General features: G+C 39.0%; 1 protein-coding gene across 3 annotated transcripts in view; it reads right to left on the reverse strand.

Moving 5' to 3' along the window:
• The window catches only part of HMGCLL1 (3-hydroxy-3-methylglutaryl-CoA lyase like 1), an 86,748-nt gene continuing 72,690 nt past the window's right edge, over window positions 1-14,058 (reverse strand). For 2 of the 3 annotated variants that reach the window (XM_075049319.1, XM_075049320.1), the window contains 2 exons: window positions 10,284-10,409; window positions 1-5,396 (listed from right to left, as the gene is read on the reverse strand). In XM_075049319.1, coding sequence (XP_074905420.1) covers window positions 5,283-5,396; window positions 10,284-10,409 — 240 coding nt within the window. In that variant the 3' untranslated portion in view covers window positions 1-5,282. Of the gene's footprint in view, window positions 5,397-10,282; window positions 10,410-14,058 lie in introns of those variants that run through there. The other variant, XR_012653321.1, reaches the window with a different exon arrangement.

A 14,058-nucleotide genomic window follows, 5' to 3' on the forward strand; every position in this document is an offset into this window, starting at 1 on the left:
TAAACACTGAGATAGATTTTATTTCAGCTTTAACAACACATTGCAAAATCACAAATGCATAAAACCAAGAGGGTACACGACAATTCCTTAGCAAACATATCATCTCATTGACATTGGTTTCAAAGGGCCAAGTTGACTTTGGCCACAGTCCTTCTGCCTGCTGTGTTATTGCAGCAAAGCAGATCAACATTGCATTAGAGCAGGACCACAGAGAAAAATAATCTTCAAAAATATAACAAAAGAAAAGCATCGATCAGCAAGTCAAGAACTGGAAAGCAAGCATCTTTCATTCACTTCTCCAGAATGATTCTTCTGTTTAGTCAGTTCTCTAGATATTTCACAATCAATAAAGAGAACTTAAGGCAGTCTGAGAAATCATAGAAACATTCAGTGGCAAAGAATACTCATTTTCAGGTATCACAGCAACTAAACAATATTTCCACCCCTTAAAAATAACTCTGAAAAAATAGGCAGATCTTATACATTCACACTAGCTCTTTGGACAAGTGTTATTTCATTTCAACAGAACTGATCCCAAACATAGGAATTTTACCTCACAGACCCGCAGTCTTCATTTTGTGACTCCTTATTACAATAATAAAAGTTTTATGAACTCAAATGATGCTATTAAAAAAGGAAAATTAGCCAAAGCCTCTCTGGACTTATTCACAAGACCAGACTATTCACTTCTTATTTCCATAAACTCTGGTTATACATGAAAATGAAACATTAAAGTGCTGGTCCAGAGCCAAGTTGCTGTAATACACAGAAGTTTAAACTACAAGCAAGCTGCTGCTGGAAGAAATTACCACTATCCATGTACGGGATCCATGTCATTGCTGTCTTGTGAAAGGCACTGAAGAACAACTAGGCCCATTACTAACGGAATTGATCAACTTCTCCTCCAATAAAGCACACCAGCCATGCCTTTAGAACAACATAATATCTTGATCAGCCAAAGAAGCCAATATTTCACTTTCTAGTTATTCCCAACAGCACGGGAAAAAGAAAAACTACTGTGAAACTATTAAAGAAAACTCCAGCAATATGACATTGGTCAGCTGTTGAACCTTCACAGGCTCAGACCAGTGCACAGACCAAAGACTGCCCTGGGAACTCCAGTTTACATATTTCGTGGTCGTAGCACAAGTAAAATGATCTCCACGTTGTTCTGTGAGATCTCTGCAGTGACTTTGATACAGAGAGCTACAGAAGAAAGTCTCCAAAGCACAGAAGTATCTTGGTACATCTAATTTGTCTCCAATGCACAGAAGTAGGTATCTGGGTACATCTAATTTGTCTCCAATAAGACTCGGCGAGGGCAGTCAGTAACTACTTCTTCTCTCCTGCACACTCTCAGGGTTTACACCACCCCCTTTTCAGCATTTACAGAGGACCATCAGCAAAACAGGGAGACAGCTTGTCCCCTCATTCCAACACTGTGCTCGTGATAGTCAGCGCTCTGTTGCTTTTGCTTGATACCTTTCAACAAATATATATATACATATAATTTTTATAATGACATAGTAAGAAGAACACCTGCTTATGGAAGCCAAACACCTGGCTGCAAACCTTCTGCAGCCAGAGAGTTACTTCAGGATGAAGTGCCAGCGATGTACTCAGTGGGGGACACTGACAGGGACTAAAAGCGCAGGCACCACTAGCGATGGGTCACTCTGAATATAAGCATAAAGATTTAGGAAGTGAGAAGCACTGGAGAGCAGCAGCACTATCCCATGACTTGCCATGTTTTTGAAGGGATGTAGCCTCAACTGCTTTATTATATGCTGAAGTCAAGGCTGCCTGCGTGAGTGATGCATGCCCATGGCATAGCTACTGGATTAGCCCTTGATCTTAAGGGCAATATACGCTTATTTTGTGAAGCCAAAGATAAGGTATTAAAATGCTCTGCACAGTCAAAATGATGCCAGCCCAGGAGAGCAGAGCAGCAGCACTTCATGTGCCCAACAATTTTTAGTAGCGAGAACATGAGATGTCTCAGGATTCTTAGTCACACTACAAGTAAAGAAGGATTTTATGGGGAGTGCTCACCTGGACCCACAGGCCTAAATTCACCCCAGGTGGCACTTCTGGCATATAAACATTGGGGTTTTTTGAATCTGGCTCTATGTTTCTTCCTCCCTTGTAACGATCCTGACAAACAATCTATTTGTCTGTGACCTCCACCCCGGATTACTATAACTCACTATGTGGTTGAAGCTCAACATGCAGGTAAAGAATGGGCTCCAGATGTCACTGCTCATCTTCCAATGCTCACATCGTTATAGAATAACAGACCTGCATTTAAGGCTCTCCACAAGCTCCCAAGTAGTTTCTACAACAGACCCAATAAAGAACAGAGGCATTTTGGGTTGTTCATCCCCATGATTTAATAGGTAGCCTGTTTCAGTGCATAGGGAGAGTTAAGAGCCTTAGAATTGCAAACTGAACAGCCCATATGCTGAGAAGCCTAGGATGCACTATGCACAGGGGCATTATCTGAAAAATCCGCCAGAGCGTAAGGGTCTCCTAGTGCCAAGTTAGCAATCCTTCATGACAATTAGGAACAGAGATGTCTAGAACTCCCACAGAACCGAGCAGAGCTAGCTCTTTTATTCTATAGTCCATGTTCTACATAGGTAGTAGTATAACCACTTACTTTTATCTAAGATGTTGTAGTTAGCATACTTAGAAAAAAGTAGACAGTGTCAGTTCAGTTCCTGACTTGGCCTACAGTTGAAGCCCTCACCAGCATCTTCAAGGAAAAAACCCCTTATCTGTTGCAGAGACTTTTTATTCTTGTGATCTTCCTGGTCTCAGGAATTTTGAATTCCATCCTATCCAGGGGCGCAACTTCATCCCGATTTACTAGCAAGTGCATTCTTTTTCAGTTCTGTATACAGCCAGATGGTCAGATCCATTGATTAGGATGCCAAAAAATGTGCATTTCAATCTCCCCAGGCTGAGTAGCAAGCTAATCTCAGATCAATTGTTTAGTCCAACATTCAGGCTAGTATTTAAAAGGTGGCTTGCATCACAACTACTTTATTTTCAAGGGCTGACTTCACTTTCATTCTTTGAGAATCTCCATCTTCCTCATGTTGCTTAAAAATGCTCACAGCATCTTGGGTAGAAGGAAATTCATCAGGCCCAACATGAGAACTGCATATTTTAGCTCAAAATGAGCTAACCCTGTGCCTGCACAGAAGCAAACTGTAGAGGAAATTTTACTGTTAAACAGGAAAGTATTACAGTGTGGTGAGTCACCTTCAGGGGTAAATGGCACCTGAACTAGGGAGGCTTTAGGATGTCAATTCGGGTACCTTGTTTAGGCTTAACTACTAATCTTAAGACTAAGTACAGCCTAAGTACTGCTGCAGATTCCTCACTTCTTCATTGGATATAATCCATTACAGAATTTTGAAATCTGTGAATGGTTCAAGACCTGGTTTTATTCAAGTTTGTGTTTTGATACATGAGCCACAGCGGCTGCTAAATAACAAAGCCCCAGCTGAAACATGGGAAAATGAGGACAGAGCATTTTCTGTGGTGATCCAACTATGCATCCAGAGCAGGCAAAGCAAATCAGGGTGTTCACATCTTTAGGAGTACTTGAAAGTCTTCTTACTAGATACTGCAGTGAGGGGTGTGATTTAGTATTTTGGATTGATAGGCAAGATATTTCCTCCTCACCTGAACACTTTGTGTACTCTTTGACACCATGAGAAGAGTGAAACAACGTAGTTTATATTAGTTTTGACTATCATTACAGCATAAACAGGATAGAGGTTTTATATCAGATTTATAGCTTTGAGATACCCGGCATGCAAAGTTTGACTTTCTTAAGCTCTGAACAATTCTAAACTACAATACTGGCTAAAAGGTCTCAGAAAAAGTTCACTTCAGAATTTCAAAGGCAAACTGAGACTCAGCTGTAACTTGGCAGAGTTGAGTTCCAGACAAAAATGATTCAGCCTTTTCATTCTTTACATGTTATCTTTCACTTTCTTTCATCTTACCTTCTCCCAACCTTTCACATTTTGGAGGAAAATGGAGAATATGGAAAAAGATCATAGTCACAGATTTTAGATTTTCATGTTAACAGGCTATGTTCAGAAAAAAATATAGATCAAGGTTACGTACACAGAGAATTACAGAAGGATCCTACGCAACCAACCAATAACAGTACCGACATTTCAGACTGAAAAAATGACAATATTTTCATGGCAGATTTGAACAGTTTTTAGATAGGATAAGGCTTTTCTTTGAATTTGTCCATTATTGATCTAAAAATGCCAGTGCAGTTCACTGGCATCTTGCTGAACTAAGACATTTAAAAGAACAGTATCACTATCAGTAGAGCACAGAGAAAAGTTGTAAGTGGTTCCCTTCATGTAAGCTAGTCCAGTAGAATATTATTATCCTCAAAAACTCGTGACTTCTAAGTGAGAATGTCAGTTCATAGACTGTAGAATAAAAAATCAAATTGTTTGATGAGACCTTGGACAAAAATTTAGCCCCTTCTACACTACTACCACCCTGAATGATGGTTGAAAACCTTGCCAATTTTTAATTGCTTCATATAATTTGGTTTTAATACAGTTGAGAAAAAAAAAGCAACTACAACACATTTAACATATGTAACAAATAAGGAAATTTACATTAGATGTGGAGGATCTGGCAGACTGCCATTCACCACAAGGTTTTGGAACAAGATAAAGTCATCCATAACTTAACAGATGTTAAACACAACAGAAATTAAAAAGTGCTATTGCTAAAAAATTCTTATGGTGAATTCAGATTTGGCTCCATGTTCATAACACAACTGACTTGACAAATGAAAAGTAAAGACTCAGATAAATAAAACACATAATAGAATGGCCACACACAGTGTGGGATCTCCTAAACTGCTGCAAATATTTGTACTGTTCTAAAAGTAATCTCGATTAAAAATTAACCATGTATTCACTGCTTCTATCCAGTTTTCCTGAAAAAAACTAAAATTCAATTCAAAACATGCTAAAATGTCCTAGTTTATACATTTTTCTCATCTGTAGAAGTATTAATCACAGGGTTCTGTACTAGTCATTTATTTCTTACTTACAAATCAGACAATTCTTTACAAGACAGTACAGTACAATAACTCTTTCCATAACAAAAAGTTATATATGCATTCTATTTTGGTTCTTTGCTGAAATGGTTTTCTTGTATTTGTTTTCTTGATATGAATGTCCTTGGTCAAGGCAGATGACAAATGTAATTAAGCTGCAAAAAAATTCCATTTAACTGATAGTTCCAGTATTGAAGGAAGCTTGTGCAACCTTTGAGTTTGTTTTCTTGTTCAAAGCTGTACAGATGAAGTTTCCAGCTTCCATCACTGTATAAAGATTCACTCCCTAAAAAAGAGGTGAAAAATGTTAAGAATAATAAATGAACATGTTTAAAATGCTAAAACTCCCAAGTATTTTTGCTCCAGTGTCTAATTTTTGCAAACCAAGGGCCTGATACATGTCACAGGTTGGTAATGGATATTAGTACAGTTACACTGACTTACACGAGAGTCACAGCTTCCAGTTGTTTGGAAGGTTCTACTGCTTTGAGAGTGATTTTTTATCCTAACAGCAGTAGACCAAATACTTGAGTAATGTCTTTCAAACTCAAAATAATCTGTAATAAAGAACTGGAATAACAACTAGAAGAAGTGGGAAAAAAATACAGTGTCTACATATGTGCTGTCATTATTTATCACCCAACGCTAAGAAACTTCATGCTTGTAAGTATCCCATTTGCAGCTCAGGAGAATGGAGGAAACACACTTGTACCGGCAACTGAGTTCAGTGAGAAACAGGATCCTGCATTCTCTTGAATAAACATAATCTGCTTCTTGACAACGTTCCTTTCAATGCAAAATTACAATCTACATTGCTAGCACAACTGAGCAAAAAATTGCAGCTCAGCTGTTTGATCTGCCCATGCTAAAAAAACATTCCTTAAGCAACCAACTGTTTTTTAACTAATGTAAGATACAGATCAGTACTGCTTGATTGCTAAAATGGAATCAGATCACTGATTAAAGAGGAAAAAAATACTTCAGTATTAGTCTCCTGGATTACTCACGTATAGTAAAAGTTTGAGAGTTAGATCATATAAGTGATGTAATTACTTGCTCCAGAGTTGGAATTTAGAAGCCAGTAAAGTTCCTGGAGAAGGGATGTGAAAGGAGACTTTGAACTACCAAAACACTGAGCAGTCAAATAAAACTGGGAGAAGTGTGTCACTTGACATTAAAGAGAACAAGATGTATTGCACCAGAAATACACTTTCACAACACTTACAGATTTATGCACTAAAGTTCAGACCAAGACCTGATTTAGATGCTTAATCCTTTAATCGGATCTAGCACTTATTTCCATGTTCTATGGTAAGCATTGCCTTTTTCATTCTTGGAACTGGGCTAAAAATCTTAATGAGAATAGAAGTTGCTTCATGGAAATGTAATCAAAAACATTTTTAATTTAAAAAAAAATGCTTCAAAGTTTCTAATCAGCTCTAATATTTAGCATCATTTAAAACATATTGTTGAAAGACATCCTTTTATAACTGTCTCATTTTAATACAGTTATAACAAGAGTGACTTCAGCTTATTCTGCTTATTGGTCATTACTTAGGTTTAGTTTGTAGAGTGCTATTGCACAGAATGTAATCTAAAAAATTTTTAGAGCATCTGTGGTTTTTTACTAGGAAGAAATGAGAAACATACTGCCATAGACATACTTGGTAGTTAGATTATGGAAGATGGCAAAATAAAACCCCCAAACTATACAAAATTCACATTTTCAGCACTGTAACACTGCATAATGTGATATGTGTTGATAAGAAACATATGTTCACAGTTCACGTTCATTAAATGGAATACAAGCATCTCTGCCTTTTAAATTGTCTGTCTTAGATAAGTGTTGTGAACCAAAGAGGATTACCGTGAAGGCACAACCCAGCATTCACAAGCATGACTCACAGATGGGGATGGGAAAAGAGTAGCGACAGGTGTTTGTAAGGTTGTTGAGTCAAAATAATATGTCTTTGGATAAGTGTACTTGGTAAGCACTCTGTATATCCAGAATTATTCCTTGACACCAAAGAATGAAATCATGGAACACGAAGACAAGTACCTCCAATAGTCTCTGTGAACTGGGGTAAGTGCCTTAAGTCAGAAAAGCTTCTGCCAGAAGGCAAAGTCCTTTAACTCACATTGACTTCAATTAATCATTTCTCATTCAGCATTCATAAATATCAGGTCTATTATCTCTCTGAACTTCGGTTTCGGTGTCAGTAAGGTGAGGCTAACAGTACTTAGCTGCTTCTCAGAAAGGCTTATTGTTTGCCAAGCACTTTGAAGGCATCATAAGCACAAGTACTATTCCTGTAATTACATAGGAACCATACAGAAACTGTTTTTATAGAAAGTACATGTCTCCCTACAAAGTTTCATAAGCATTAATGATCTATGACATAATTATCTATCCATTACCATGGTACAACCAATAAATCTCTTTGTAGATGGGCTCTCCTAGAAAATTATTTCACATTTATCCTACTAGAGATTCAATTCACGCATCACTTCTTGGTTATGTGTTCTGAAGAACAGTATAGAACAATCACCAATCATTATTTTGATGTATCTAGTCAATCTGAACTCAATAATGTTCGCTTAAAAACTGTCCATCCTTTGGTTGACACTTTAAGTGACTTCAGTCAACAAAATGAAAGATTTAGTGCATAGCTTAGAGGAACATGAGAAAGCACTCCTTGCAAATGGACAGCATTAGTAATTATAATTTTATTTTGTGCCATTATACAAAAAGGGACACATTAATAGATTTTTGCAATAATGATTTTACAGAAATAGCCATGGTACCAAAACCAACGAGCACTGCAAAGACCAAAGCTTATATGGTAAGGTAGTAATTTTGAGGGTCCATGTCTCTCATCCAGTAAACTACTCTTTTCTTAATGGGCCAGAAAAGGGCCAAGGAGCAAAGTCTTGTGTTTTGCTATTGCATATTTTAAAAAGGAAGAACTAAATGTTTGATGGTGAGATCCTTACCTCCATGGGATTTGGTATCAACCTTTAGGACAAGCTAGATTCCTGCTTGGACACCTGATCATTAAAAGATTAATAAATCTTACCAGAAAGCCTGGAACAAGGTATATTTCATTTAATCAGACTATTTTTATTTCATTGATTCATTTTGCTATGAGTTAGTTGGAAAAGTCAATGTGTATTTTGGCCAAGGAAAGACTACACGGAAAGCCTAAGTATAAAGTGCGCAGCAATGTAAAGTGGAATGCATGATTTCTACTCCTTATTCCAAAGGATTGTGTTGTTTCAAAAGAATAAACACCTTCTTCCTGAAAAAAGCTACCCCAAAGCACATATGAACAGTTCAAAATGGAGTCCACTTGTACAATGGACACTTGGATTAAACCTTTTCTAAACAGGTATCTGACATCTATCCAGACCAATCTAAGAAGCACATGAAACCAGATAAACATTACAGCGAACTCTTGTCATGGTTTAACCTCAGCCAGCAACTAAGCACCACGCAGCCGCTCACTCACTCCCCCCCCACCCAGTGGGATGGGGGAGAAAATTGGTAGAAGAAGTAAAACTCGTGGGTTGAGATAAGAAGGGTTTAATAGAACAGAAAGGAAGAAACTAATAATGATAATGATAACACTAATAAAATGACAACAGTAGTAATAAAAGGATTGGAATGTACAAATGATGCGCAGTGCAATTGCTCGCCACCTGCTGATCAACACCCAGTTAGTCCCCGAGCGGCGATCTCCCACCCTCACCCCCCCCAGTTCCTATACTAGATGTGACATCACATGGTATGGAATACCCCGTTGGCCAGTTTGGGTCAACTGCCCTGTCTGTGTTCCATCCCAACTTCTTGTGCCCCTCCAGCTTTCTCACTGGAGACAAGCTGAAAAAATCCTTGACTTTAGTCTAAATGCTACTTAGCAACAACTGAAAACATCAGTGTTATCAACATTCTTCTCATACTGAACCCAAAACATAGCACTGTACCAGCTACTAGGAAGACAGTTAACTCTATCCCAGCTGAAACCAGGACAACTCTGTCAGGTACTGAATATGATGGAACAGTGCTCAGGGCAGGTACAATTCAGAAACAAGCTCCATGATCCTTTTATGTCAAGGAACTCCATCAGCCTGTGTACCACACTGAACCGCAACTGAGAGACAAGTAATAAGCTCCCTAGTAACTCAGATCATTGTATTTCAGACATCAGGCCTTTCAATTTCTTTCTGCAGTAGTTTAAATACAAACTACACACATTGCAGTTTTGGCAGCTCTGTATATGTTGTCCTTTGAGCTTGACTCTCAAAGTCTACGTCTAAGTTGAAGGTAAAGTCATTGTATTGCTTGAGTTAGAACAAACTCATTATGCCTCATTTCCAGAACAATGATGACCAACAGGAAGACCAAAAAGCATGTTTTTTGAAGAAGGCAGCATTACTTGATTCCCAGGAATACAGAATAATTAACAAGTCAACCAAGCCAGGGATACTGAATGTGTGCTCTTCAAGTCTGGATGCTCACTGGAAAGGTTCATTAAAGTGCAGCTCAGTGTGGATAAGCTGCTTTGCTCTCTCCTCCAAGAACACGGATGGAAATAAAAATGACTCTGAAGCCTGCTAGCCAGTAACAGAGTTTGTACAATTTAGAAATATATTAAGTGGATACCTGAGAAATAGGAATGCCCTGTGCTTGGTCTCCAAACACCACAATTTTTTTCTACTTTGAAGTCATAAAAATTGACAAAAAATTAATAAGCACTATAAGCCAAATCCAAAGCTCTGTGAAAAAAGCTGAGGTCCGCTCAGTCTTTCCACTGTAGAGCTGATCAGCCTTCTGGGGCAATGTCTATAGCAGTGATTTTTTTTGTGGTTACTGAGACAGAGCAATGACTCAAAGCAGTTGCTACTGAGCTCCTCATAGCTCCAGGTAGGGAGAGGGTGGTTATTCAAATTCCTGTCAAATATGCAAACGAGTTCAACTCTAAATTGCTAGTGAAGACAACATCATTCATGTTATGTGTCAAGCCATGTTAAAGCACTGAGTTTGCAAAAACTACTATTTGCTCCCAATATTTTATTGTACAGCACAAGTAATTGTCAGGTATGTATTGTATCTTTTCCAGAAAAATATGTTTGTTTTCCTGAAAGTCTTAAGTAGAAAGTAAAAATATCTTACTGTATTGATACCCAGACCATTAAGCATGTATATCACATCCTCCGTGGCTACATTTCCAGTAGCACCTCTTGCATAGGGACAACCACCCAGTCCTGCAACCGATGAATCCACTACAGCAACTCCCATCTGGAAGAGAGCAACACAAAAATGCAACATCAGCACAGAGTATTATTTATAATTATTCATAAATAGCAGGCTATACATATTAGTTACCATGGATAAAATACACATTTCTCCAAAAATGGATGTATTTCTCAGAGGAAATTCCTTCAACGGCATTAGTCCCGACATCTTTATAAGGTAAGACTCTTCAAACACAGGATGTGGAACAGAGAACTAATGGTCCATTACATGTGATTTTGGCAGATAAGATGATTGCTGTTTTAGAGCGAAACACAGTTTTATGTCTTTTCTCTCTTTATCTCTCTACTCGTTGTTTTTAAGTAGCCTGCATCTATTCCTGCAAAGGCTTACATGCAACCAAATACAATCAATATGTTTATTCAAATGTGTAATTCTAAGCACATATATATATATATAAGTCTTTACAAGATGAAAGTTTTAATATTAGCATCTGATTTACATGTCATCCACAAGATTTAGGGATATCTAGCCTCTCAAATGTGTTTTATATTAATGGCTATTCTTCCAAAAGAACTTCCCTCCTAGCATTTTCTCTCTTCTCATTTCATTTTCTTTCCTCTTTATTAGAGATCACGAAACCACCATGTAAATAAATTTTTTGTTCTTGTGCTGTATCCCAGTCAAAACCAGCACAGCTAGGTAGCTGCTCAAAGCCTGTAATAAAGACCTCAAAGGAGCTGAGGTGCATAACTGTGACAAGCAAGACAGTACTGTTTAATATTGCTCACGCATTGAGACTCTCTTAAGAAGGGATATTGTACTTTAAAGCTCACTAATCTGCGAATTATGGAGTGAATCACCAAATTACATGTTTCACATTTCAGTCACTTATCACACACTTTGTTTGTGTAACCCACCGGTCAGAAGAGGTGTTATACAACACATCTGTGTCCAGTACATAGAGGATATGCATTTATGATAGCTTTCAACTGGAAATTCTGTCTCTTTTTGCACCAGCTGGTAAGATTCATGCATTTACTTTGGAAGTCATTGCTTCAAGCTCCACAGTAGCAGCTGTTGGGCTCACAAGTGTCCCTGCAGAAACACACCTAAGGCCTCTTAATGGAAAAACTTACGGTGCGGTGAAGGTCTGGGGAAGAGAAAAGGGAGACTAATAGGTAGAAGTACTGCTATGATACAAGCATGCATCCCACTACCATGCCTGCTCTTCCAGGTTGATTTTAAGATTTCCATCAGAAACGACTGTTTCAGGGATGAAAAGGTAGAAGAAAGTGTCCTTCACGGATCATCCCACCAGCTGTCAGGTTATGTCACAACTGCTAGAGCATTCTTCTTGATGTACTTACTTTCAGTAACATTTAAATGGGGATAAAAGCTACAGGAAAATAATGTGCTGAGGTACATCACAGCTGTTCAACTCCTAAGGAAGATCAACAGACTCAGAAACAGCTTTCGTAGCCTATAAGCAGTCACTTTCTAACCCCAGTGAATTATCTCATGAAAGGCTTGTCCTTGTGCAAAAATGGGAAAAATATCAACTGAATTGTATCAGTGACAATTAAAGTGGCATCTGAAAACACCCAGAAAAGTTTGCTAGTTCAAGGCGGGAGAACCTCCTCCTGTGGAGTGTCACCTGTATTACTATCAGTAGCCTACTTCAGTGCTTCTCAGGGCTCTCACTGTGAGAAAAACCAAGAAACAACATACTGCCAGCATTAAAAGGGTGTGTCTTCTAAAGGCAATGGATATATATACATAGTAATTTCTTGATATGCTTGTACAAACACTTGTGATACCACTATAATTCTGCATTTGCAATGCAGATCTCATAACACTGGGGTACGTGTTGCTTATTATTGTTTGTTCAAAGTGTTTGTGAGTACACGGAGGGGTATGGGAATACCACAGCAACATAAAGGTAACATGAAATACACATCTTTGCCTAAGCACATCCTAGTATTCTCAGGTAGCCTCTTCTGAGTTAATTCAAATTACCTCCACTGGAAGCTGGAGTGAGCTCAGTCATTTTATTCTATTATACATGCAAGAGCATAAAAAATGATGTCATCTGCTGGGTAAGCAGTGAGAGCAGTAACCTCCAGATGACGGACAGTGATAACTGCTCTGTCTTTTACACCATCGACTATTCTGGCTAAACAGAAAAATTAGAAAGTCTAGTCACAGCTTTACATTGGTAACATCCTCAGTATGGCAGCTTTCATCCTAGTACAGGACACTTAAACCATTACTTCCCAGAAGCAGCGTATAAACATGTTTATGTCTCTACGTGCTGGTTTTGGCTGAGGCAGGGTTCATTTCCTTCATGGTAGCTAGTATGGGGCTATGTTTTGGATTTGTGCTGGAAACAGTGTTGATAACACAGGGGTGTTTTAGTTACCCCTGAGCAGTGCTCACACAGAGTCAAGACCTTTTCTGCTTCTTACCCCACCAGCGAGGAGGCTGGGGGGGCACAAGGAGTTGGGAGGGGACACAGCCGGGACAGCTGACCCCGACTGACCAAAGGGATATCCCAGACCATAGGACGGCATGCTCAGCTTATAAAGCTGGGGGAAGAAGAAGGAAGGGGGGGATGTTTGGAGTGATGGCATTGGTCTACCCAAGTCCCCGTTAGGCGTGATGGAGCCCTGCTGTCCTGGAGATGGCTGAACACCTGCCTGCCCATGGGAAGTGGTGGATGAATTCCTTGTTCTGCTTTGCTTGCATGCACGGCTTTTGCTTTACCTATTAAACTGTCTTTATCTCAGCCCATGAGTTTTCTCACTTTTACTCTTCTGATTCTCTCCCCCATCCCACTGGGGGTGAGTGAGCGAGCGCCTGCGTGGGGCTTAGATACCAGCTGGGGTTAAACCACAACACTCTATAATGGTATCTGCATCAGGATGGATTTGCCATTTTAACATTCAGCCAGTTGTAGATAAGTTCTTGACATGGTGTATATAATACAGCAGCTCTGACTGACCTCCAAATCTGACATGTCTTCAAATCAGTGCTCTTTATATGCAATGAGCGGGTGTCTCTGCCTTTAAGATATTGCCCTTTAAGGTCCTCTTCACAACACATCTGATAAGATGTCTACTGGAACATACTGCTATTTCAGCAGCAGGCTCAGCTGCATCTGTCTGCTCTTCCTTGTGGTGTGGGCAAATACGTGTTTTCTGATTTGTGTGCAGAATCACTGCAGTTCATCTCCAGTGTGGCCTCATTCAAAAAGTACTTAAATAATCCATACTCCAAGCTCCATTCTAACAGTGCTAAAACCAGATGTTGGAAAACATCCTTCAGCAGCACTACTAACTAATTTGGAGGTTAATATTACAGCCCAGCCTGTCCAAGCACAGAGTCTGAAATAGCACCTAATAAATAACTTCTCTGCAAGTTTGAGCAGCTATGAAGCTGTTTTGCTTTTGCAGCCATTAAAAGCATAAGAGGCTCTAAAAGAAAAGCTAAAAGTTGACATAGTGTGTAAAACAAGGCCTCTTCCTTCATCACACGTCCAATATTTGTCAGACTTTTACAGGAAATAATGAGATTCAAGCCTTTCAGCAATCTGAGCTTGCAAAACATTCACTGTCAATATGCGATCTTTAAAAAGGCCAGTCTCATCGTCACTTCCTGACAGGCACTAAATTGCACTGAGATTCATGAGAAG

Source organism: Buteo buteo, chromosome 17, assembly GCF_964188355.1.
Source record: "Buteo buteo chromosome 17, bButBut1.hap1.1, whole genome shotgun sequence".
In the NCBI taxonomy this organism is placed as follows: domain Eukaryota; kingdom Metazoa; phylum Chordata; class Aves; order Accipitriformes; family Accipitridae; genus Buteo; species Buteo buteo.